Source organism: Gracilinanus agilis, chromosome 6 (genome assembly GCF_016433145.1).
Source record: "Gracilinanus agilis isolate LMUSP501 chromosome 6, AgileGrace, whole genome shotgun sequence".
Classification (NCBI taxonomy): domain Eukaryota; kingdom Metazoa; phylum Chordata; class Mammalia; order Didelphimorphia; family Didelphidae; genus Gracilinanus; species Gracilinanus agilis.
The window spans coordinates 134310836-134336811 of record NC_058135.1 but is presented as its reverse complement, the minus strand read 5'-3'; the positions used below and the strand labels follow the sequence as shown (position 1 = coordinate 134336811).

The following is a 25976-nucleotide window of genomic DNA, read 5'->3' as shown; positions in this document are numbered from 1 at the left end:
GACTGCAGGAGAGGAAACATATAAGAAAAGCAACTGCATGAACGCATGGGTCGGGGCGGACATGATTGAGGGTGTGGACTCGAAACTACCACACCAATGCAACCACCAACAATTGGGAAATTGGTCTTGACCAAGGACACATGACAAAACCAGTGGAAAAGTGCATCGGCCATGGGTGGGGGGAGTGCGGGGGGTGAAGGGGAAAATAGGAGCATGAAACATGTAATCATGTTAAAAATGATTATTAATAAATGTTAAAAAAAAGAATATAAAAAAAAAGAAGGAAAGAAAGAAAGAAAGAAAGAAAGAAAGAAAGAAAGAAAGAAAGAAAGAAAGAAAGAAAGAAAGAAAGAAAGAAACAGCACCTCCTTTTGTCTTCCTACTTCTCTACTTAATTCCCAGGAAGAGACAGTTGTCTCATGCCCAGGGGAACAACTGCATTTAAGGAATCTTTAGGCAGTTTATGGCTTCTTTTCTTTCTCTCTCATCTAAAATATCTGGCTATTTGGGACAAGAAGTCATTGGGCTTGTTCAGAATAATATCTTATACCACAGAGGAGTCACTAGGTGAAATTTAACCTTTATTCTTTGAGGAATAGCTGGCGTTTCCATGAAAAGATCAACGATTTGGGAAGTCGGAAGGAAGATCCTCCAAATCAGTCCTATCCAATGGAAGTAATTGCTAAATTATTCAATGAAGGATTAATCAGGTCCTTTGCTTTCTCCCACTATATCATTATTGCCTTATGACTACTTCCTTGCTCTTCAGCATCTATGCCAGGGGAAAGTGTCTAGGGAAAAGAATACATAAAAATGAAAAACAGTTAATTTTGCTCTTTGTTGGAAGCTCTCTGTCTTGAAATTACTTTGCATATAATCTACATTTCTTTACTTGTGTACATGTTGCAGTCTCTCTAATAGAATATAAGCTCCTTTAGGACAGGAACCATTTAGGTTTTTTGTCTTTGTCTCCCAAGTGCTTTTCACATAGCAGGTGTTTAATAAATGTCTGTAGAATCTAAATGATTTGAATAGTGAAAAGCCTCAGTGGAGGAGGACTGATTAGAAGCAGAGTATTATGAAGTTATAATATAAAGATATATTTTGATTATGCTTTCTTATTTATGTTTTCTTATCCTCCTACTACTGTCATGAATAATTAAGAATGCCATGCACAAGAAAAACCTTCTTTGAAATCAACATGTTTATATCTGTCAGGTGATTGAATGAATGTTACAGAATAATGTAAACATGGCAGCTCATGGCAAAAGAATTTTAGTTCACTATTTACTAATTGACAGTTATCCAGGCCCTGTCACCCACAAAGAGATTTTATTTGTAGCTAAGAGCACCAGTATTTTGTCTATTTGATTCTTTTAGAATGCATCAAGGTTTAGGAGATTGCCCCTCCTCTTCCCTAAACTTAAGAGTTTATAATTTATGCTATGTCCTCTGACTAAAATTAATTTAACTAATTTCAGTATGAACCCCTAATTCTCAGGCTCTTTGACTACAGGGAGGCAAGCCCTTGAAGTTCCAGCTGTGGTCTAGGAGTCTGGTCACTTCCTTATATGAAGCAGGTTTAAAGTAGTGTCGATTTGTTTATTCAGAATGGTGTTCTTACTGTTATTCACACCATCCGCTATATTCCCAGGGAGAAGAAGCTACTTGCTATCCTTTAAGGCAGTAAAAGAAGGCAAAACAAAATGATCAGTTAAAAAAATAGAGTCCTTAAGTGAAGGTACAAATTAGGGGCCAGGGGAAGGGGATATCAGCTCTGAGATCAACATCAACATCAACATGGAGCCAAATTCTCCAAAAAAAGAGTCATGAATACAATTGTCAAATGCTACCTTCCATCAAAGAAGAAAAACTTTCCCCGTCCATTCTTTTCTCCATGTACAAAGTGCCCCTCGAATCTGTCTGTGGAGGAGTAGGTGACTGTGCAGAGGCCATGTGGTAACCCATCATCATCCAGATGCCCTTGGAAAAATTGAAAAGCAAAGGAATCCATAAAACCAGGGTTGCTCCAACCATTAATGAATGAATAATGTGACTAAAACTTAACAAGGTGCACTGAGGTCAGACATTTGACTATCCATCCCAAGAGTTATTAAAAAAAAACACATTTATTTTTTACTTAAACATTGTAATCATTTCAAGATATAAGCCCTCCCCCTTCCTCCCTCTCTCCCCTTCCATGAACCCTTCCTTGTGACAAAGGAGAGCAGTTAAAACAAAACAAAACAAAAAATTAGCCAGAATTGTGTGTTGGAGTTTGCAATTGTCTGTACTCCCAAAAGAATGGCATCTCAGAAGGTACATTACTCACCTGGGTCCCCTGAGCATCAGAGAGAAGGAGACACATTCTCCAAAGAGGCTTATAAATTTTACAGGTGCTCAGTAGACTTAGACACATAAAGGACATTTTCACTTTAAAGTGGTACAAAGATTGGAAGCTTTTGCTACTTCTGCTATGTGAATGTAGCCTAGAAAAGAAGTTCCTCTTTAGCTGGAGCCCCCAGGATTTTCCAAGTTGTCAATTACCTAACACCCCCCCCTTTCATCTTTATCTTTAGGGTAATAGGTACAATCGTTATTTAGTATGGGGCAAGATACATTGTTGTTCAGTTCTTTCAATTCATCCATTTGTTATAATAATAATAGCTTACGTTTACATAGTCCTTTAAGGTTTACAAAGTTCATTACATACTTGTTCTCATTTGATGCAACAATAGTGAGAGGATGTTGCTGGTATTATAATCCCCCAAACTCATATTATTGTAACATGAAGAACCAAATATCAAAATGGTTCTGATATCTCATTGATGTGCATGTTCCCTTCAATATGCAGATAAAATTTTTTTTGTTTTCACAGTTCAAATGCTTAGATTGTTTCCTGTGGAAAGAGCTTCTTATAACAAAGTAAAACAATTAAATAAAACAAATAACATAGTTACTTCCTCTGGAAGTGACATATTTCTCTTCTGCAGTACATCTCATCTCTCTGATTAAAAAACAACAGAAATCTCTTTTTTTATCCTTTCCATCCCCACCTTGTTGGGAAAAAAAAAAGGAAAAGAAAAGCAAAAAAAAAAATTTCTTATAACAAAAATGTGTTGTCAAGAAAAACAAATTCCTATTCAATCTAAATTTAATTTTATTATAATTAACTAATTATATATAATTAAATGTATTTAATTAATATAAATAAATTAAATATTAATTAAAATTTAAATGTCTCAGGTCTTAGCAGATAAAGAGCCAGGCCTAGAGATGAGAAATCCTGGGTTCAAATCTGACCTTAAACATTTCCTAGCTATGTGACCCTGGGCAAGTCACTTAACCTCCATTGTCTGGCTCTTGTAGCTCTTCTGTCTTAGAAGTGATACTAAAACAGAAGGTAAGGGTTTTAAAAAAGGTCTGTCTCATGCTTCACTCTAAATCCATCATTGTTTTGTACAATAAGGCAAAGGATCATGAAGATCCACATCACTGTGGCTTCTTGGAGTCTAAACTACTTGTTGAATAAATGAAGATCATCAAATGGCTTGGAGATTACATCCTTAACTTGAAAAGACTGGGATTGCCTGAAAATAGGTCTGGGGAATACATATTTGACAAGTATACATTAGGAGGAAGTTGTCAGAAATTCTTCCTAATACCGTCAGGTCTTGGGAGTCCTGAGTTTGGATACTCTAAATAGGTAACTCCTCTCTCTAGAGCAAGAATAAAAAGTTGGCATCTAAAACCAAAATGGAATGGATAGCCTCTTTCACCATCAATCTTTGGAATCAAGAATGTTCATTTTATGGATCATAGTTTCAAAGCTGTTTCTTTTTACAGGATTGTTTTTCTGGTATAGATGGTCTTGCTCTGTTCATTCTTCTATAAAGTTCTCAAAACATTCTTGAATAATATTGATGTTTCAGTGTAATTTGTTCTTCTGGGTCTGCTTACTCACTCTGCACAAGTTTATATAAATCCTCCCATGTCTTTTTGAAATCATCTATTTTTCTCATTTCTTACATCACAATATTACTATAGCATAACATATGCAATTTCTCAATTGATGCACTTTCCATTACTTTCCAGTTGGTTTTTTGGCACTGCAGAAAAAGCATCTATAGCTGCTTGTTCTGTGGGACTCTTTCCTGTGGCCTGTCAATTCAGCACATATGCTCTCTTTCTCTTGATATCACAAAGATTCCAGTGGAAGATCTCACATAAACAAACTGGAAGCAAGACACTTTGAACTGTTGTCATACTACTTTAATTCTCCTCGGAGTTCTGGCTATCTAAATCTCTTCACAAACTATCTCCATTCTGATTAGATCCTACCTCCTACATACAGTTATTAGTCTAGCCCTATGGGCTCCTGTCCCCATTCCTTTGTCCAGGGTGCCCCCATGCCTGGAATGCGATCCCTTCTCACTTCTGTCTTTTAGAATCCCTAATTTCCTTCAAAGCTCAGACTGATTATCACCAGGGTAGGATAACTTTCCTTATTCTTCCAGTAACTACTCTACCCCTACCCCTGCCAAATTTGCTTTGCATTTTTCTTTTCTGTTCTTGAGATTTCATTGGTACACAGAATACATGGTAAGGTGGCTCTTACAGGTCAGGTTGGCATCTTCCCTGTAACTTACAGTACTACAGTTTCTAGAACCTGGAGAAATCAAAGGATCTGCTCAGGATCATATTGCCTGGATGGATAGATCTGAGTCAAATTTTGAACTCTGAGGCCATTACACTCCCGCCCCCTGCCCCATACCGCTCTATCCATTATGCCATGCTGTCTCTGTTATATTTGTACACATTTTGTATATACTTATAAGTGTACAATTGGTATTCTCTTAAATAATATAAAGTTACTTTATAGATAAAGAATATAAGAACAGGGACTATCTCATTTTTACCCCCAGTGCCTAGAATAGAATAGATTTTTAGAAAATACTTATTGATAAAATGAGGAGACAGGAACAGGTTGTCATCTCCATCTTTGGAAGGCATTACATATCCATATCAGTGGGATAATGGGTAGAACACTAGGTCTGGAGTCAGGAAGACTTAGGTTCAAATCCAGCCTCGGACACTAACTAGGTATGTGACCCTGGGCTAGTCACTTAATCTCTATCTTCTTCAGTTTCCTCATTTATAAAACAGAGATAATACCACCTACCTTACAGTGTTTTTATAAGGATCAAAAGAGATCATATTTGTTTAAAAAAAAACCCAAAGCGCAGTGCCTAGCACATAGTAAGTACCACATAAATGCTTATCCTCTTCCTTTTCCCCTCCCCATTGGAGGAGGTCACTCCCCCATTGCAAAGGGTTGTAAGGATGAGATTTGTGCAAGGGGTATGGGACCAAAGGAGCCAGAGAAGGTAGTTGCTGACAGTTGCTGATAGTTGAGACCTAGAGGATTCTGGGAGGTTCTCCGGAGAAGAGAGGGAGAAGGAAGTCTTCAGGGGGAGGACTGAGAGAGGGAGGAGATGCACATTCCAGGTCGGATCCAGTCCTGAGGGCTTCCTGAGGATCTTTCTTTTGGAAATTGAAACCCTAATTCCCTGATAAAAGCCATTCCATCACATCACCCATCAAAACTTCTTAGTTTTTGGACTCCATTTTGGGAGCAATTCTCTTAGTCTCCTTCACCCATTACCAAACCTTGCTGAGAGACCCCTTTCAGTCAAAACTTACAATTACAGAAAAGGATAGAGGCAGAAAACTAGAAATAGAAATAAGAGAAGGGGTGAGGGGAGAAGCTTAAGAGTGGGAACCACTAAGGTTCCCATCTAAGCTATGGACCCCATAGTATTAGTGAACAGGGCACCCCCAAATCCCTCTGCCCTTTACCCCTTTCCCCAATCCCTGATTTGCAAATAATAAAAAGTCATTGAACAGTCAGATAGCATTCCAGAGTGCCTGAGAGACAACAAGGGAAAGGGGAACCACAGCTTGGTCTGGCTGTCTACATCTTGAATCCAGACCACCCACTATGAATTTAACTAATTGGAGGGAGGTTTGTATGAACCCCATCCTTATTCAGGATTGGATTGGTGTACCACATACCTCCTCTTATAGGGAAGCCTCACCCCCAATTCCTGTGGGGCAGCATGACCATCCAGGTCACCCAGTTTCGGGGTGACACCCCCTGAAAGTCTCCCAGTGTATATTCAGACAAAGGGGAGTGCTGGGAGAGAGACTCACCACAGAGACTTTCTCTGCCTCCCTTCTATCAAATATTCATTTACTGGCTCCTTTATCTTACAAGGGTTACTAATGCCACTAGGCTCTGCATGCTTCTTTTTTTTAATAACTGCAGCTCAAACAGCTACAATAATGATAATATGCTATTCTGAAATGGCATTGGTCATTGTCAGAGTGTGGTGTTTAGGTTATAGGAAGTCTACAAAGATCCATCTTAGATAATTTGTAGTATTCATATCTTGTAATATGAATTGGCAATAACACCATTAATGCTCATATTATCAAAGTTTATGCTATTAGTTTTCTTACTGATTAAAAAAAATTAACCCTACTATTTCATTGACATAAGGACCCCACAGTGAGTACCCTTCTCTATCCCAATGTAGATAGAGATTGGCCCCTCTCTAAAATCTGAGTCTTGCAGAGTTTTCTGTGGGCACTGAGCTAGGTAGTGCAGTAGATGCAAAGGACTTGGAGTCAAGAAGACCTGGGTTTGAAAATTACCTCAGAGATTTATTAATTGTGTGACCCTAGTCAAGTCTCTTAACCTATTGTGCCTCTGTTTCCTCATCTGTAAAACAGAGATAAAATAGAACCTACCTCAGAGTAGATGGAAAATTCAAATGAATTAATATGTAAAGTGATTTGTAAACCTTAAAAGCATTATATACCTGTTAGCTGCCATCTGTTATTATGTGAAGTGATTTTGCAAGTCATAAAGCCATTGGGTTTCAGATGTGGAGCTTGAACCCACATCTTTCTTTTCTCTACTTTCCTCAGTTTTTATTAATACTGAACAAAAATCACTAGTGGTTTCTCAGAAGTATTAGTGGAAAGGATGGGCAGGTTGTTTTTTGATTAGGGGATGAAACAAGTAGAAATGGGTGGAATAGGGAGACCAAAGATTCTGTTGCTCTGCTGAAATCACTCTTCGACTGAAATATCTGTGTACTATTGAACTACTGAACATTATCTCTAACAGAAAAGTTAAAATGTAGCTTTCAGAAATCACACACCACCCCAAAGAAGAAGTTGAAAAGAGGAGACTAATAAGAATAACATTTTGACTTACTATAATGCTTTTAAAATACTATTCAAAATACAAAATGTATTTTTTTCTAAAGAGATAAAGGAATTCTTTAAGAATCACTAAGTAGTTTAATGATTTTTTTCTCCAAAAAAGGTAACAGAAACTATTACTTTTCTTCCTTAAATACATATACAAATAAGCAAACAAGTTTTTATTGCTACACTTTAAAGTTTGGTCATGAACAATGTTACTTTAGTAGTTTATGAAAAACCTGGTTCTACTCTCCTTACATGAGTCTTTTCTACTGGGGCCAAAGATGGATATACAAGCCAGGAGAGAATTGGGTTGGGGCTGTTTTCCTATTGCACAACCACATTTGACTGCCCAGAAGAGCATTCAATGATTCTTTAGTCACATGATAAGCTGTCTGGATAAATGGCTTTCCAGTGTATCAACAACCAATTCCCTTCTTGGGGCTCAACCAAAATGATTCTTCCCTTTCTTCTTAGCAAGATCACAAAAGTCAAAAGTGAATGTGGACACCTCCCTGCCCCTCCTACTTCCTGTAATGCTGTGGAGCATGACATGAGTGCAGAAAGGCATCTGGGAGCTAAGAACAGCCCCATGGATTTAGTGCTTCCTACTTCTAATTTGAAGTGTAAAAATAGAAGTCTCAATTTTGATTTTTCCATTACAGCATCTAATTATTCAGCTTGAAAATGAATCCCTCGTAGAAAACAGTACCCACCATTCAGGTAACAGGCTCAGGTTTTGTTCAAAATAAATTGTAACAACAGTCGTGGAAAGGTTTTAGTAAAAGGTTGGAGGGTGCAGCAAAGGGGGAAGTGATTAGGGGAACTCCAACAAAAATTTTTCCTTCCTTTGTTAAAGTATTTCCATCAAATTTCTCACAGGAAAAACAAAAAACAAAAAACAACAAAAACCCAAACATTACCTGGATAATGAAATCCAGGCATTTGAGTAAGGAAGATTGAAAGAGACATATGATAAACCCTTAAGGGACCAGCTTCTTGATTTAAATTGGAGATAAATACACAAGGCATGCCTTTAGATTACTAGGCACTTGTCTCAGAGTTTCCTTCATAAGATAGATGAAGTGAGGGCCTTCTTATACATAGGATAGTATTTGACAAGTCAGAAAACTTGGGTTCTGATACCAGCTCTGCCAGTAACTACCTATGACACCACAAGAAGTCACTTCAACTCTCTAGGCCTCAGTTTCCTCATCTGTAAAACCAGGGGATTGAACTAGATGATCTCTAGACCTTGGTCATAGCCAACAAAGCTTTTCTGGTTTTCTAAGACTGTATTTCTTACAAGAGGAGGTTTCTGTTCTAGACATGCAACTGCCATCTCCTCCTCCTGGCAATCCTTTCCTTTTCTAAAATCTTCCCCAATTTCAGCTTCTCAGGTCATTCCCTGTCTGAGATTTCTGAGATGGGAAGCCACTTGCTAGGGACTTGGCCCCTCCTCCTAAAACCCTAGGCTTACTTCCAGACCTCTGGGTTGACCCCTGCATGGAAATAAGAATCCTTACCCACTGACTCAAAGAGAAGTGGCTAGAGTTTGGTGTAATACTTTGCCAGTCATAGGATCACAGGAGAGAAGAATTAGTGCCAGAAGGGACTTCTGAATTTAAACCCTCAAATAAGGAAATTGAAGTCAGAGAGATTAGCTCACTTGCCCAAGGATCACACAAGCAACAAAGGCCAGAGGCAGGATTTGAGTCCAGTTGCTCTGATCCCCAACTTAATGCTCTTTCCAATTTACTTTGTGCCACAAGGTCTAGTGTGGTCTCCTCCTGCCATTGGCTGAAGATTTTAACATCCCTGGCTATATCCCTTCCCTGAAGGTCCTGTTTTGGAAGCGTTGCCTTCCTACCATTGTGGGGAGGGGGCAGAGGTGTGGGCGCTACCTTCATTTTCTCTGTTCTTTTTACATGTGCTTAATTGATGCCTTTTGTCTTTACATCACAGTCATTTTTGGAAGGGAGGGGAAAAACCCCCCTTTCTCATTACCTCAAATTGTACCCTCTCTTCTAACAAAGAAAAACAATTAAGCAAAGTCACCCTTCTTCTGAAATATTCTGCCTTAGTAGTTTCTTGCTTCTCTGCCACGAGGAAGGAAGAATGCCCTAATATTCTTTCCTTTGTTGTCCATCCCACGGTATGCTTCTATCCTTGGGTCTCATGTTAAGACATACAATACACTCTTTCTTCTTTTGAGTTAAAATGTGCTCCAGGAAGACCTCCTATTTAACATCAACTAGGTGAGTCTAATTCTTCTCTGACAGTCCCTTTTAAATCCCCAGAAACTTGTAATTGACTAGAATAATCCTAAGTACTCTTTTTTCCTTTTCAGCTCTAAGTCCCATGAAGGTATCTTACCAATGCTCAGTCATTACAAGAGTAGACAAGAGATGGAATGAACCACCTGAAAGAAGAGTGGGGGTCAGGAAGCACTCCTCTTATTTTATGCCATTCTTCCACGGTTGTCTGGATTTTGTTTATTTCTGTATAATATAATAAGCACTTAGCAGGTGCTTTGCTTTATTGAGTTGAAATTCTGGCAATAAAAAATGGGTATAAACTCTGATCCTCTCAAATTTACCTAAAGTAAGGAATAAGGGTTCTACTCATAAGGATTATATTCAATTTATAAAATACCCCGAGTTTCCCCAGAATCTGTGCCAATGTCCAACAGGTAATATTATATCAGGAAGTCAGCTATGATCACAGTTCTCCAAACTATAGAAGACAGGCATTTAGATCAGTAGGGACAGGTTAAAAATATAAAGCGAGCAAATGAGTCACTACGTGGCTTGTACAAAGCATTTTAACTAAGTAGTCAATGAACAAAATCTACTGCATCCTTCTACATGGAGGACAGAGGTAGTTATATCTCTATATATTATATCAAGGGAAGAAACCATGCAGCATTAATCTATCCTGCCTCTGAACTTTGTCCTAGAGATGATGATCTAAAGCACAATTGAAAAATTAACTTCTCTCCAATTAAGTTACAGGTGAGTTACTCCTGATCTAATGATCTGCCTTGGTTGACTTCAGCTTGTCTGCACTTTTGGAATCCTTTTCTTCTTTCAAGCGTCATCTTAGATGCTATGTTTCCTGCGTTGCTTTCCCTGGTTACATGGCATTTCCCCCCTTCGTTTAGAGTTCTTAGCCTCCTCAATTTTCTTGGCACTCTAACGCATCTGTAAATATGCTACCATTACCCAGTAGAATGTAAGCCCCAGCATGGCAGGGACCCTCGTTACAAGATGACAGTATTGGTGAGTCCCAGACTTAGGGCCACAAAAATCCTAGTTGGAGCTGCTTTTTCTCTTCTTGCCCCCCATGGTGCCGAGCAGAGGGCCTGGCATGCACTAGACTTGTTTGTTGGACTGAATTAAATTTGGTATGAGAGCATGGCCAGAATTCTGTGTTCTATGAGTGATACTGAGAATCAGAGATTCCCTTTGGATCAGTGATCACAGCTGCTATTGTAACTGATCTATCCGAGGCTTAGCAACAGGAGATTTGACATATATAGACATTTTCCTCTCTAGAACGCAGAAAATTGGTTTTCTATCACAGAAGACTCCTCATTTTTCTTTGCAACAAGGAAGGGATTTATTGGTGATAGGAAAAGTAATGGGAAGGGATAATGATGCCAACGATTATGAAAAAAATGGATAAATAAAAGCTATTAACTGAAGAGAGAGGAAACACACTTTTGAAAATCTCCTCGGCCAAGTAACAAAGTGTAAGTTTATGCCATTGAATTTAGTTTCTTAGCATACAGCTTGGCTTGCAGATTTAATATTTTCCTAGTTTTATAGGATTTGGAATTGGGAAAGAGCTTAGAGATCACCAGTGTCAATGTACTTACTTTACCAATGAGGAGCCTGAAACCCAGAAAGAAGGTCACAAGGTTACAGAGGAGTAGAAATTGAACTCAGGTCCTCCACCAGCAAATCCATTTAATATGGATTTATTAGTTAATTATAATATTTATTAATTCTATATTATATGCAACTATATATAATATATAATAACAAATAATAAATTAATATGATTCATAATAAGATCTTTAATACAATTCAGCTACTCTTTTGCTATAGTCAATTTTTATATATGATATATATGATGAGTGTCATGTAGTAGATACAAAAATGTATTTGGACTGTGAAAGATCTTAGTTCAAATCCCATTTCCAACACTCAGTAGCTATGGGATTTTGGACCTAGCAGGTGACCTCTCTGAACCTGGGGCGATTTCTCAGCTTAGTAGATCAGTTATAGATGGGCCAGGAGCTTATGTTGATGGAAGGAATTCTTGAACTTATGAAATCACAGATCCTTGGACATTTCAACAGACACTTTGTGCACATGAGACATGTTTACATATATACATGCATTATACATATATACATACATATAAGTTATTCCATTTAACAGATATTTATTAAGTATCTACATTGTGTAAGACAAAGTATATCTCTTATTAAGAACAATTAATAACAAATCCTTTGCCCCTCAAAAGCTTATAATCTGGTAGGAGACATAAGATGAGTAGCCAGGAAATAATATGCATTAAATAACATCCATCCTCTTTCCCAAGCTTCTGATAGTTTTAAAAATCAATATTAATTTTTCCTGTTTTTATTCTTTTTTTGTGAGCCTGACAAATTTTAATCTTGACTTCAATCTTTCTCACATTATATTCATGTTCATAGTCACGTAGTTGGAAAGAATATTTGTAGCTATCCAGTTCAATCCCTTCTTTTGTTTTACTTTAAAAAGATATTTGGAGGGCAGCTGGGTGGCTCAGTGGGTTGAGTGCCAGGCCTAGAGATGGGAGGTCCTGGGTTCAAATCTGGCCTCAAGACACTTCCTAGATATGTGTGGCCCTGGGCAAGTCACTTAAACCCCATTGCCTACCCCTTACCACTCTTCTGCCTTGGAACCAATACACAGTATTGATTCTAAGGTGGAAGGTAAGGGTTCTTTTTTTAAGACATTTTATTAATGCTCTATTATTATTATTATTTTTTTTAATCCTCATTGTCACCTTCCATTCTCTCACTGCCTTCCACCCCAGGTTCCCTCCCTTGTGAACAAACAAGTACAGGAGGCCAAAATAAGTAAAAATATTGGCCAAGTCTGAAAGTATATGCCTCATTCTGCACCTGTAGTTCACACCACCTTTAGGCTAAGAAGGCAAGTTGACTCTAAGTTTGAAGAAGTCTCAATCAGATCTTAAGTCCATTTGTAATTTTTCCTTTAATTACTGTGGACATTTTGTAAATGCCTTTCCTGTTTCTGCTTTTTTGGCTCTCCTTCTTCCTGGGTTCATAAAAATATTCCCAAGTTTTTCTGAGAGAGGAGGGGAATCAGCAATTATACAGTGTCTACTATGTGCTGTGTACTGTACTGTGATAATTAGATTAAGTCTACACTGCCCATCTTTAGATTTAATCACTAAAGGTGAGAACACCTTCTAATTCTGGGAGGTCTGTAACCCACATGTGTTAGAGTGGGTGAAGAATCAGAATCAACTGACTGCCCCCTAAGCAGTCCTAAGAGAAGCGTCTATTGTGATTGGACAGGCAAACTAGGAGGGAGGCACAGGAAGTGACACATAAGTGACCCCTTTAAAAAGAGAGAGTTGAGTGAGGCAAGGAGGGTTTCTGCTAGAGAAGGAGCTCTTCTGGTTCATGTAGGAGTGCTGGCTGGGACCCCAAAACCTTGGTGAGACCTTCTTAATATCTTCTTTGGAATTCTGTGTGGTGATCTTAAAGACTGAAATCTTCCTGAACTTCTCTTAAGGAACTTCCCTTTCTTTCTTTCTTTTTTTTTTTTTCCTTTTTTTTAAACCTTTAACTTCTGTGTATTGGCTCCTAGGTGGAAGAGTGGTAAGGGTGGGCAATGGGAGTCAAGTGACTTGCCTAGGGTCACATAGCTGGGAAGTGTATGAGGCTGGATTTGAACCTAAGACCTCCTATCTCTAGGCCTGACTCTCAATCCACTGAGCTACCCAGCTGCCCCAGGAACTTCCCTTTCAAAGAGACTCTGTGACTGAAGCTTTGCTTCATATGCCTCGGGGGCCCTCTGCTCAAGGCTTGACTTTTTTCCAGTTAAGGACTAGTTAAATCTGCCTGGTTTGAGCCAGGGGCCAGAGCAAATTACTCAGTGTTTAGATCACTTATCCTATCTTATTCTCTCTCTAACTTTCTTTCTCTCTCTTCTTAATTGTAAATAAACTTCCATATAAGTCAATTTTGACTTGAGATTATTCTTGAGGATTGATAATAGTTCAATCCTCTGGTGGCCAATTTTTTATATATTCGACCCAAACCCCTTTTCCCCCCTAAGTGCTTTTTACAAAGATGATTCCATTTGACTATTATAATAATGTTTTAACTATTCTCCCTGACTTCTTCCCATTCTAATTTATTCTATACTCTGTTATCGCATTAATTTTTCTCAAGCACAGCTTTGATCACAACTCTCCCTTGCTCAAAAGTTTTCAATGGTTCCCCCATTACCCGCAGAAACTACTTAGCTTGGAATTATACCAGCATAATCTTACTCCCTTCCACCTCAACCTATCCAGTATTATCTCATACTATTCATTTTTTCCCTTCCTCATGTTCCATGCAAACTGGGTAACTTGTCATTAACACTGCTCTTCTTTCAGGTAGTTAATCATACCATCATCTCTTCCTTGCATGCCTTTTTCCACCTATCCAATTCCCACTCACATATCTAATGTCAGACTAAATTCCACCTCCTCCATGAAGCCTTCTCTGATTTATTTTCCAGGCTATCTGTGATCCCTTCATCCTCTCAACTTTTTACCTATCTCATGGCATTAACACACTCTAAAAACATTTCAAAAATTAAAAAATACATTTATTTGAAAATTTTTTGAATTCTGCATACTCTCCCTTTCTGCTATTCCTCCTTCACCTATTGGGAAGACAAGAAATGTGATATCAATTTATAGATATAAAATACATGTGATATCAATAATATAAGTTATAATTATAGATCAATATACAATATCAACATATTAATAATATTTAAGGTATATGTCCATCACATATCAATTATGCATGCAAACATGTAAAATAAACAATACATATTATAATTATATATCAACATATAATACTGCTAATAGATCAATAATATAAATATGTATCTATTATGCATGTAAAATACATGTAAACATATTTCCATATTAGCCTTGTTGCAAAAAAAGGCAAGGAAAAATTTTTTTTAATGCTGCTTTGATCTGCACTCAGGCTCTATCAGTTCTCTCTCTGGAGGTGGACGGCATTTTTCTTTGTAGGTCCTTCAGAATTGCTTAGCACATTTTTACTTGGGGTTACATATATAAAGTACTCATGTATTTATTTGGGATTTGAGATCAGGGAATGGGTTCAAATTTGTCTCTGTGTGACCTTGAGCAAGTCATTTCCCCTGAGTTTCCTAAACTGAAAAATGGAAGGATGGGGGGATGGGATTCAATGAGATGATCTTTAAGATTATTTTCACCTATGAATTAGTGAACCTCAAATACTCTGTGGATCTCCCTTTCTTCACATACAAAATGAGGGGGTTGAATTAAATGACCTCTAAGGTACCTCTCAATTTGAACCCTAGAGATATGATTTGGGATGCACACTCTAAACAACCACCCCAGTGCAACTATCAATAATATGGAAATAGGTCTTGATCAATGACACATGTAAAACCCAGTGGAATTGCGTGCCAGCTATGGGGAGGGTCGAGGAGGGGCTTGGGAGGAGAGAAAGAACATGAATCATGGAACCATGGAAAATTTTTCTGAAAAATAAAAATCAATCAATTTGAACCCTAGAATCTCATGAACTTCTTTTTTTTTTTTTTTAAACCTTGACCTTGTATCTTAGAATCAATACTGTATATTGGTTCCAAGGCAGAAGAGTGGTGAGGGTGAGGCAATGAGGGTTAAGTGACTTGCCCAGGGTCACACAGCTAGGAAGTGTCTGAACCCAGGACCTCCCATCTCTAGTCCTGGCTCTCAATCTACTGAGTTGCCCAGCTACCCCAACCATGAAGTTCTTTTATGAGCTTATAAACTTCTTGTGGGTGGGAATGGATTCTAGGTCTTATTTGTACCCTCCACAGATCCTAATATAATACCAAATATGCAATAAAACATTTGCTACATAAATGGACATTTGTCCATGGGTCCCAAATAATCATAAGTTTACCTTCATTCCACAAAAATTAAAGTAGGGAAAAAATGCTAGGTTGGGAGGCAGAAGACCTGGATTTAAATCCTGACTATCACTCTTTAATGGCAGACCTCAGACAAGAGGCAACTTCTGAACCTTTGTTTCTCATCTATAAAATAAGGGTAGGGGTGGGGGGGGCAGTGATGGTCCTAGATGACTTCCAAGGTCTGTTCCAGCTCTCTGACCTTTCTTGGGGCAGCTTCAATGCTATGCAACTTCAAGCAGTCACTACAGAGGTGTAATAAGAGCTGGCACTCATATTAAGCTTTAAGGTTTGCCAAGTCTTTTACAATGAATTTTCATATTTAAGTCTCTCAACTGGTTCGTGAGGGAGGTACTATAAGTATTAATATACTCATTTTAAAGATTAGGAACCTGGAGTTCAGAGAGACAGAGGCCAAATTTGGACCCAATTCCAAGTATGGGACTTTTACCCACTATCCTTTAGTATTAAGTGTGCTCTCTGATTTGGGCCCCAAAGAGCCACAAACATAACAAGTGTCCTCTTGATTTCACCCTCTACCAGTGATCCCTGGGAAATAGCTGTGTAGCAGTAGTTAGAACACTGGGCCTCTACTCCTTACTACTGTGACCTTGGACAAATCACTTCTCTGGATCTCAGTTTTCTCTTGTGCAAAATGAGTGGGTTGAACTAGCTGATCTTTAAGGCCTCTCTCTTGTAACTGACTCTCTTGGCCTATAACCCAGTGATTCTTCTTCAGATTAGAAACTACGATACTGCCTCGTGATGGAGGGGAAATAAATGTACAAGAGCACAAAAGGGCATTTTACCCCAAGCTGGGAAAAGATGAAAAAACAAAACAAAACAAAACAAAAACCTCACACTATTGCAAAACAAATTCCCATTTAAAAAAAGAGAAAAGTGCATTGATTGCTGAGCTTAATTGTTGCTCTGAGTCTTAAGCATTTTTCCTACTATAAGAAATGATCCACAGTTACCGTTTAAAAAGTGCTGATAGTTGAAAAAAAAAACACTTATTAATAGATTGCACACAGAAATGTCAGCCCAGCTATTCTAAAGGCAGAACTGCTTGACACATCAATAAGAAAGCCTATCAAGTTAGCATCTGTACCGGAAGGGGGAAATGCTGTTTCATTAACTTCTCTGTTATGCATATTTATCAGTTCAAGAGGTGGTCCCTTTAAGAAAAGGAATAGACAAGAACTATACTTAGAGGTGATGATGGAAAGGGAGGATGCCCATCAATGATAGCAGAGATGTAGAATGAAATCATCTAGGCTAATCCCTCATTTTACAAATGAGGAAACTGAGGCTCAAAGAAGGTAACTTGTCCAAGTTCACAGAGGTAGTAAACCATGGAACTGGAATTTGAACCCAGGACTTTTGATTCCAAATCCAATGCTTGAGCCATAGAAGTATTAGAAAGAAAGAAATTATTGTAACCATCTAACATCAAATGTTCAATACTTTCACATGTAAAGTCAACCCCACAAAACTGAAGTAGAAGGGGAATTACAGCAATGAGTCTGCAGAGAATGGAAGATTTCATTTTAGGGAGTATGAAGGTATACAGGTATCATGAGATTACCCAAGAGTTGTTCCTTCAAAGGAAGAAACCATTAATCAGTGCTATTGCCCTACAGATTTTAGAGGTACAGAAATAAAACACACGAAAAAGAAGGCCAATTAATAGATAGGTATAATAATATTATGGAATGATTTAAGGTTGGCAAAGCACTTTGAATAGTTTTCTTCTTTGTCATATATATGTACACATCACTAGACTTGCACAGGTATACAGCTATTACCTGGACAACTGACCCATCCCCAGGCTGTTTAAAATCCCGAATGTTCCAGCTGTCCTAGATGCCAGTGCAGACTTGCCTAAGACCCACACGGCTTCTGTGATTAAGTTATTCCAGTATGCAATCCTGACATAACACTATCTCTGCCTTTAAGCTGATTTTTAGACTATTAGGAAGAGAGCCAAGGTCAGAATCTTAAAGGATGGGGGGAGGGGAGCTAGCCAGAATCTAGCTTTACATTTCTCAAGTTTTCTAAGATGAAGATGCCCTATCATGTATGTCAGTCTTCAGAATTAAGGTCACACAAGCCTTTGAAAGGTAAAATTTTATTTTTTTTTAAATGGAGAGATCAGATCTCTTAATTAAATTTTTTTAATTTTTATACATTTATTAATATTCATTTTTAACCTGATTACCAGATCTCTTAATTTAAAGTGATGTTTAGAACATGAGATACTTCTCATTAATTTTCGTTCCAGCAGTATAAGAACTCACTACACTTCATTGCTACATAAGATATTGTATATTGAGTATGTGTATCCACACGTACATGTATGCATAAGTGCTATGTACATGTGTACATACTGCACAAAATTTTAGTGGCCCAGGGCCCTCGAGTCCCAGAATTGTCTTTGAGTGGTTATCAATAGGGTACTGAAAGAACACCAAAAGACCCGAGTTTAAGCAGCTTTTGCTACTTATTTCGCAGGTGACCTCCAGTAAAACATTACTTCTCTGGGCCCAATTTCCTCATGTTTATAATGTGCTATCCCAATATGGACTGCTCAAATGGGAGGTGAATGGTGATCACTTCAGCTCTTAAGTGTTTAAAGTTCTGAAATTTCTAAAACCATACATTCTTTGAGTGGTCTGGAAAGTTGGAAGACAAGCCAAATAGAGAGCAATATTTTCATGATCAGGCTGGGTTCAGTTTTAGAAAACTTCAAATGTTCTTTCTAGTTTCTTCCAAACACGTCTGATGAATCACAACAGTAAAGAAAGAGGAAAAAATAATTCAAGGATTTTCTTTCTTAAACACTGACCCTCTTCTGATGACTTGTTCTCTGATACATTTATAATGGACATCATAGACTTCACTAACGTATGAAAATTATTTCCCCTTAGTGCATGCTTTTAAAATACTGTGGAATAATTTCCTGAACAGTGGATTACACGAACGGGCCCAATAAACTCGTGATGTTCAAAGATTATTTGCTAATTCTTGGCATTGTAAAAGTTATAAAAGCTTCCATCAGAAGGTCCTAAATGGAATGATTTTTTTTTTAATGGAAAAAAGGGAGTGGAGAGGAGTCAACAAATGCAAGGAATTGAATGAGAGAGAGACTCAGAGAGACCGAGAAATAGACAGAGAGGGAGATGGAGAGAGGAGAGAGAGAGAGAGAGAGAGAGAGAGAGAGAGAGAGAGAGAGAGAGAGAGAGANAGAGAGAGAGAGAGAGAGAGAGAGAGAGAGAGAGAGAGAGAGAGAGAGAGAGAGAGATGGATATGAAGCAGGTGCCAGTAACGCTATGTGATATCCCAGACCACTGATGGTATGTAATTCAGAAAGTTGTCACCCAGCAGCTGCTGCAATAGCAGCAGCTGCGATAGGGGTCTGGCTCACATATCCAGAGTGGGTAAAGGCTCCGTACTGGGAAAGGGAGGCCGAGAGGTTGAGCTGAGTTTCCGCTGGTATCTTGGGATAAGCCGAAGGAAGGCGAAGTGAAACGAGAGAGAGGTCCTGGGCGCGGCTCGCCCCCCGGGCAGCAATGCCCCACTCTGCGCTGCCCTGCGCGCTTCCAAGCCCCAGCTGCCCTCCTCCTACCACTCCTCCAGCAGCTGCTGCTTCCCCCGCAGTGCTTCCGAGTCTCTCCTGGGGGAGCGGTGGCGGCGGCGGCCACGTGCCGGCTCCTACCTCTTGCATCATAGCAGAGCCCCAGAGCCTTGGGGTGCCCAGCAGGAGCGAGAGCCTGACCCGGCAGGCTCGAGCACTGGCGAAGTCCGGGGCAAAGCAGCCTCCCAGATGGGGCTGGGGAAAGAGGCGCTCGCTAGGGCTGCTAACTCTAGCCTCCCTTCCCCCTCCCAAAATCTCAGGCAGGAGTGGGTTGGGGGAGGGAGAGGTGGCAGCCAGTCGCAGGTTTCGCAACTCTGAAGGCTTGAGAAGGCGACCGACCGGTCAGGCAGTAAGGTAGAGGAGGAGTGCCCAAAGTCAGTTCTCCCCTCTGCCATCTCGTGAGCCGTCTGGGGTCCCCAGCGTCCTCGGACGGGGTAGTGCCCAGGACCAGCTCCCGAATGCAAGGCGACCCCAGTTCGCCTGCTCTGGTGGGAACTGGCCAGCTCAACCCAGTGCTGGTCCGGGGTGGGGGTGGAGATGGGAAAAACTCTTGGATGCCCTGGGGGCTTCGGACTCCCCACTTAGCCCCTCCTACCCCCAGCCCGAGCCCCCACCCCCACCAGCCCAGGAAAAACACTGGTACCTTCCACCGCCTCCTCCACCATCTCGTCGTCGCTATCCATGGCGGCAGAGAGCGCAGCCCAGCCCAGCGCAGCGCAGGCTCTCCTCCGGGCTGGGGGTCCGGGTCCGGGGTCTGAGAACGGCCGCGCAGCTACGGCTGCTTCCCTTCTTCTCTTTTCCCTGCTTCTTCTACTGCTCCTCCGGGAGCCCGCGGCCGCAGCGGCTGCTCAGCGAGAGCTTGGGTTCAGCCCAGCGAGTTTGGAGAAGGAGGAGGAGGAAGAGGAGGAGCAGCTGGCCGGCCGCCCCCTTCCAGCCTTTTTCCTAATTTCTTTTCCTTTTCTTGCTGCTATGGGCTCCCCCAGGGCCAACCCAGCCTCTGTATCCACTTTCCCCAGACCGCTGCCGAGCTCCGGGAGTCTCGCTGTAGCCGCCCTCGCTGCTGCTGCAACTTTGTCCTGTAAATATCCCCCTCTTTGTTAACGAGCAGCTGATCCGCTGACATCACCCGGTGCTGGTGCGCTCGCTCCCTCCTGATTGACAGCTCCCTGTCCCTTCCCAGAAGTCTGGTCCTTCTCGCTGCGAGAGGCAACCCCAGTCCCCGCTTACTTACTCCCCATCTCCCCGCCCAAACCTGGCCCCTCATCGTCAAGCCCTGTTCTTGGGCGGAGCAGGAGTTCCCAGTGCTATAGGTGCTGGGCACATACACTTTGGGTCAGAAACATGTCCTGCCCTCAAAGAGCTTACAGGCTCGGGGAGATAGATGTGGGAGTCTGGATGCCACTCTCCTCAGCTTCTGCCGGACAGTGCTGGGGTGTGTATATATGTGTGGAGGACGGGATGGAGAGTTTCTGGATGAACCCCGAGCGGGAGATGGAAAGGAAGCAGTACTCAGGGGCCTCATTTCCTCCTTCCCTTGGTGCCCACCTCCTCCAGTTCCAAAGCGGTTGCCGCTAGGAGCGTGCACCGGGGCGCAGATGTTACCGCGGTGAGGCAACCTCAGGACTGGCCTCCAGGGTCCTTGCACAAGGGGATGGTAATTTAGACCCAATTTAAGCGATCAACGGTAGCTCCGCCCCTCCCGTAGCAACGCAGGCCTTTACCAAATCCTAAAGGCATTTCGGCACCCTTGTGCAGCAATGAAACAAACAGCTTCTCCTAATGAGGCTTCTCCTTGTGGCTACTGATAGTGAAAAAAGCACAGTGAGGCAGAGCTAATGAGGACCTGTCGTCGGTCTACCACCTCTTCCTCCCTCTCACTCTAATAGCTGTTTCCTTTTCACTGAATAGGGTAGGTCACTGAAATTCATAAAGAAGAGAACTACCTGCAATCCATTTCCTATCCAACTGCTCCCGCCCCCTTATTAGGGCACTTCCTATTGCAGGTGGCAGGAAAGAGGGCTGTAAATAGCTGGTTAAATAGATGCAAATTTATACAATGCTTGATGCTCCCTCCTGGAATTACGATGGCCACTTTAGCCCGAGGGTCCTCCAGGCGTGGGTATTCAGGGACTGCGGAGACTTTCAGTTTCGAGGTAACTCTCTTAAAACTAGAATCCCTTAAGGGAAGGCCTTTGCTTTATATTCATGTGTCTTTTTTTGCCCAGTTGTATTTTTTTAAATTCTCTTTCTTCAGAAGGAAGAAGAACAAATGTCCACAGCTCAGGGCTGTCAGGTGAGGTGTCCCACTCTCAAGCTAAGGTTTTCGAATTTCTTTAGCTTTTTTAAGAAGGCGGGTTATGGGAGCCAGAAAGGTTCAATGAGGCATGTGTTTTATCAGAAAATACTGATTCAAACAATGACCTTTGAGGAATTATTTAATACCCCCCCCCAAAACGAAAATACAATCATCAACTCTACAGTAGAGCATCTCATTACTCAGTGTAGTTAAAACTGCTTTAATGCCTCAGTTTCTTCAACTGTGAATAAGGATAATAAAAACCCCTCCTTTCCACAGCTATTATGAGAATCAAATGAAATTCTATTTGTAAAGTATCTCACATTTTAGATACAAGGTGCCTAACAAGTATTTCCTAAGCTTTAATGACTCAAAAATATTCTAAGACATCTGAAAGCACCCTGTATTTAGAAGTAAACAGTTTTGTCCACCAAAAGTGTTTTATGACATTAAGCATCTCCATATTAACTCACCTTCCTACATGCTCCATATAATTCCTCTTCTTGGATGCTTTATTCTAGTCAAACTTCGTTGTTATTATTCCTTGTACACAATATTCCATCTCCTGTCTCCATGTCTTGTACAACTAAGTTTTGCCCCATTTCTGGAAGGCACTCTGCTCTTACCTATTCCTCTCATAGAACCTCTAGCTTATTTCCAAGTACAATTCAGTTGCTAGATCCTCTGAAAGACTTTTCCTGAGCTTCCTAATTATTAGTATTTTTTCCCTTTTGAAGTTACTTTCTACTCCTTGCTTGTTTACATGTTAAATATCCTCCCCTCCCCAGGAGAATGAGAGCTTCTGGAAGATAAGGACTATATCTTTTTTGTCTTTGTATCCCAGAACCTGAGAATGCCTTGGACCTAGCAGGCCTGTTCAGTTCAAATGAGAAATCCAAACAGAAGGGAATGATTCCTTGTCACTGGTAAAACTCTAGAGCTGCTCGTGCTAGTAGATCTCCCTAGATCACTACTGGGTCTCCTTAGTGCGCAGGCCCCAGTACTCAAAAGAGATCAGTTTAACAGAAGACAAACAACTGCTTGAACACATGGGTTGATGAGAATATGATGGGGATGTAGACTCTAAACGATCATCTCAGTGCAACTATCAATAATATGGAAATAGATCTTGATCAATGACACATGTAAAACCCATTGGAATTGCGCATCAGCTATGGGAAGATGGGGGAAGAGCTGGGAAAGAACATGAATCATGTAACCATGGAAAAATACTCCTGATTAATTAATTAATTTTAAAAAAGATCAATTTAGTAATCCACACAAGAAAAACAAAGTGGTGTAGATTGATCATATTGTGATATACAGTGATATAGGCAATGCATCAAATCTACCTGTGAGTAGAGGCTTTTGGAAAGGATTATAATTGGATGATTAGGAGTAGGAAGAGATTCAGATCATATTCGGTAAATTGCTCAGTGCTTTTTCAGTGATTGCAAGTTGTTGCCTACAATAAAAGCTCATCTCTTCTACATCAATATTCTTCTGATCATAGCTACAAATAATAGAATAATACAATCTTAGAATAACTTTGGTCACAGATGAACTAATGGGCAACAGAATTAGTGGAGGTAAACTAGAGCATATTTCTAATAAGTATGGTGTAAGAAGTGGTACACTGTAGCCAAGGAGTAAGTACATGGTAGGTACTCAATAGTGAAGGAAGGAAACATTAAGTATCTACAATGTGTTGAGTAATTTACTTTTGATCCTCACAAAAACTGTGGGAGGGAGGGAGGCACTATTAGTCTCCTAATTTTGGAGTTAAGGAAATTAAGATAGGCAATGGTTAAGTGACTTGTCCAGTGTCTCATAGCTAGTAAGTGTTTGAGGATAGATTTGAACTCAAGTCTTCTAAACTACAGGATAGGCACTCAAACCACTGTGCCACCTAGAAGTTTGTTGAGTGATTGAAGAAGTGTCATATATATGAAGTCAAAAAAGGAGGTAGGGAAATTATTAGCAAAAGTCAAGGATGCAACCAAGTGCTGCACTGGTCTCCACAGAATATTAAAAGAACCAAAGGCTCACACTACATTGAACAGTCTTTATAGAAGAATTGTGCCTAGACATGCACAAGAAAGATAAGAAGTGGTGGATATATTGCATATTGTGAATACCCCTATTGATGTACAGTTCCATCTAAAGATAGAAGAAAGAGTTTTTATATATAAGATTATAATGAGTGGCTCATGACCAGATTCACCTTATTATAATGGACTTTTCAGCAACAGCAACTCACAGAGTCTCTGTTAAGACATAATTGGCTTACATGCCTTTGTAGTGGATGAAATCATATATCCCTGTAATAGTGAAGTATAAGGTTTTCCCTGAGATCTGCTTCTCTCAACTCTGTGAACCTATTTTTATATGTCAACTCTTCCTTTGCAAGGCAGGCAGAGATCTGCCCCCTTGACCATTTTCCTGTTCACTTCTAAAGGCAGCGAGAATTCAGGAAGATCAAATGTGACAGCCAGGAATAATTTCTCCCCCTACTCAACCCACTGGCAATAGAAATGAGAAATCAAGGGGAGGCGGGAAACGCAAAATGATCATCTCTTCAACATACATCTCAGATGACACTAGCTTTAATTGAATAGGTTTGAAGATTTAGTTCTGTATTTTTTTCTATTTTTCAAATCCTCTCATGCAAAGCTCATAAAATTATAAATTTAGAAGTAGAAGGACCATAATAGATCATCTGGTACAACTTCATAATTTGACGAATGGGGAAACTAAGACCCAGGAAGTTTATGGAACTGCCTAGGAGTATCAGAGCAGGAATTCAAACCTAGTATGCCTGATCCCCAAAGTCTGGAACTTCAGACCCCTGCATGTAATATAATTAATATAACATAAATATGTTAGAGAAAATTATATGTTTAACTATACAATTAGAATATGTGTAATATTAGATACCAATACATAATAGAAAAACACGGAATATATACATACATTTTATATGAATATATGTATACATACACATTATCCCTTGTGCAGAATTTCTTCTACTATGTGTTAGCCCTTAAAAATTGCAATTAATTTTCAGACCTGATCCTACATGTGAGTTTAGTCTGGTCTTTGAACACCTAAAGCCAGATTGTGATTCATATTTGAGGACCTTAGTGTGTACAATGATGGTGTCCCAGTTTTTTAACCTCCCCTCATTTCCGTTATTGATATCTCATTCTACCTGAGCTATCCATTGGGATTGTCATACTTTAAATCTGATGTATATCATCACCTATAACTGTGCTACCTCCATGATTCTAAACTCTGAAATTCTCTTCTCTGATCAGAATCTATTGCTCTTTTCTGCTTCCATCTGCTTTCCTCTTCATTTGTCCTCACAACTTTCAGGCTCTGCATCCATCCCTGTTCAGTCGGTCACTCTTGCTCTCACTTCACTTACCTTCTTTCAGAGTCTTGGCCATATAGTTAGTTAATTCACTTTTACATCATCCTCCATACTTGACACTATCGTTCATGTCTCCTTTTTCTAGTCATTCCTTGTCAATCAGCTTCAACCCTGGGTCACTCTCACCATTCACCTTCTTTGCTTTTCCTTCTGCATCATTGACCACCAATGGAGGCAATCTTCCTATTATGCCTACCAGATCCTCTGTAAATTCATGATTGCCACTGAGTCTTCCTGCTGTATGACAATTCTTTTATTATTAAGTAACTCTTAAAGTAGATCCTGGGTGCTTGCATGACTGTCTAGATACTTTTGTTGTGGGTGAAAGGTTACATTTTGGAGAATCATCTGAAAAAAAAAATTAAGCCCTTACTTTGTGTCTTAGAATCAGTATTCTGTATTGGTTCTAAGGCAGAAGAATGGTAAGAGCTAGGCAATGGGGATTAAGTGACTTGCCCAGGATCACACAGCTAGGAAGTGTCTGAGGTCAAATTTGAACCCAGGATTTCCCATCTCTGAGCCTGGCTCTCAATCCACTGAGCCACCCAACTCCTCCCATCATCTGAGATTTTAAAAACATTTTTCCTTTTCATCCTGAGATGTAGATCTCCATAGGTCTTGGCTGTCTGTTCTAGTACCATTCAGTAAAGACTTTTTCAAATATCAAAGTTGATATAAGCTTTGAGGTGTACTAAAGAAGTCGTGTGCTGAGTGTGTACTCATACCAAATCAGTAATAACTTGGGAGGTGAGGGCATCGCACTGTTGTATATTTGCTGGGGGTAAGTAACCATAGTGGCTAACTTCTGCTCAATGATGGCTGGAGCCCTTCACCAGGGACTATTGATTGGGGCTTGCTTATGGGCTGTGATGACAGTGTCATTGAGGTAGCTGATAATTGTTTGCTGACTCATAATAGTATGCTGCCTTTGGGGAATGATGGCCCACAAATAATAAAATATTGCTATAGCCTACCATATGTAGTGGGGACATCATCCAAGGTTCAATTCAGAGTCCTTTTCTTTTCTTTCTGTTGATGATCTCATCAGCTCTTATAGCTAGAATGCACTCATTC

At 40.0% G+C, this 25976-nt stretch overlaps 1 protein-coding gene across 1 annotated transcript in view; it reads right to left on the bottom strand.

The window, feature by feature from the left end:
• SETD7 (SET domain containing 7, histone lysine methyltransferase) overlaps window positions 1-20434 on the bottom strand; it is a 72280-nt gene extending 51846 nt beyond the window's left edge. The window contains exons 1-2 of the mRNA XM_044681707.1: window positions 20189-20434; window positions 19814-19924 (exon numbers count right to left, since the gene is read on the bottom strand). Coding sequence (XP_044537642.1) covers window positions 19814-19924; window positions 20189-20434 — 357 coding nt within the window. The remainder of the gene's footprint in view (window positions 1-19813; window positions 19925-20188) is intronic.
• Window positions 20435-25976: the final 5542 nt, after the last annotated feature.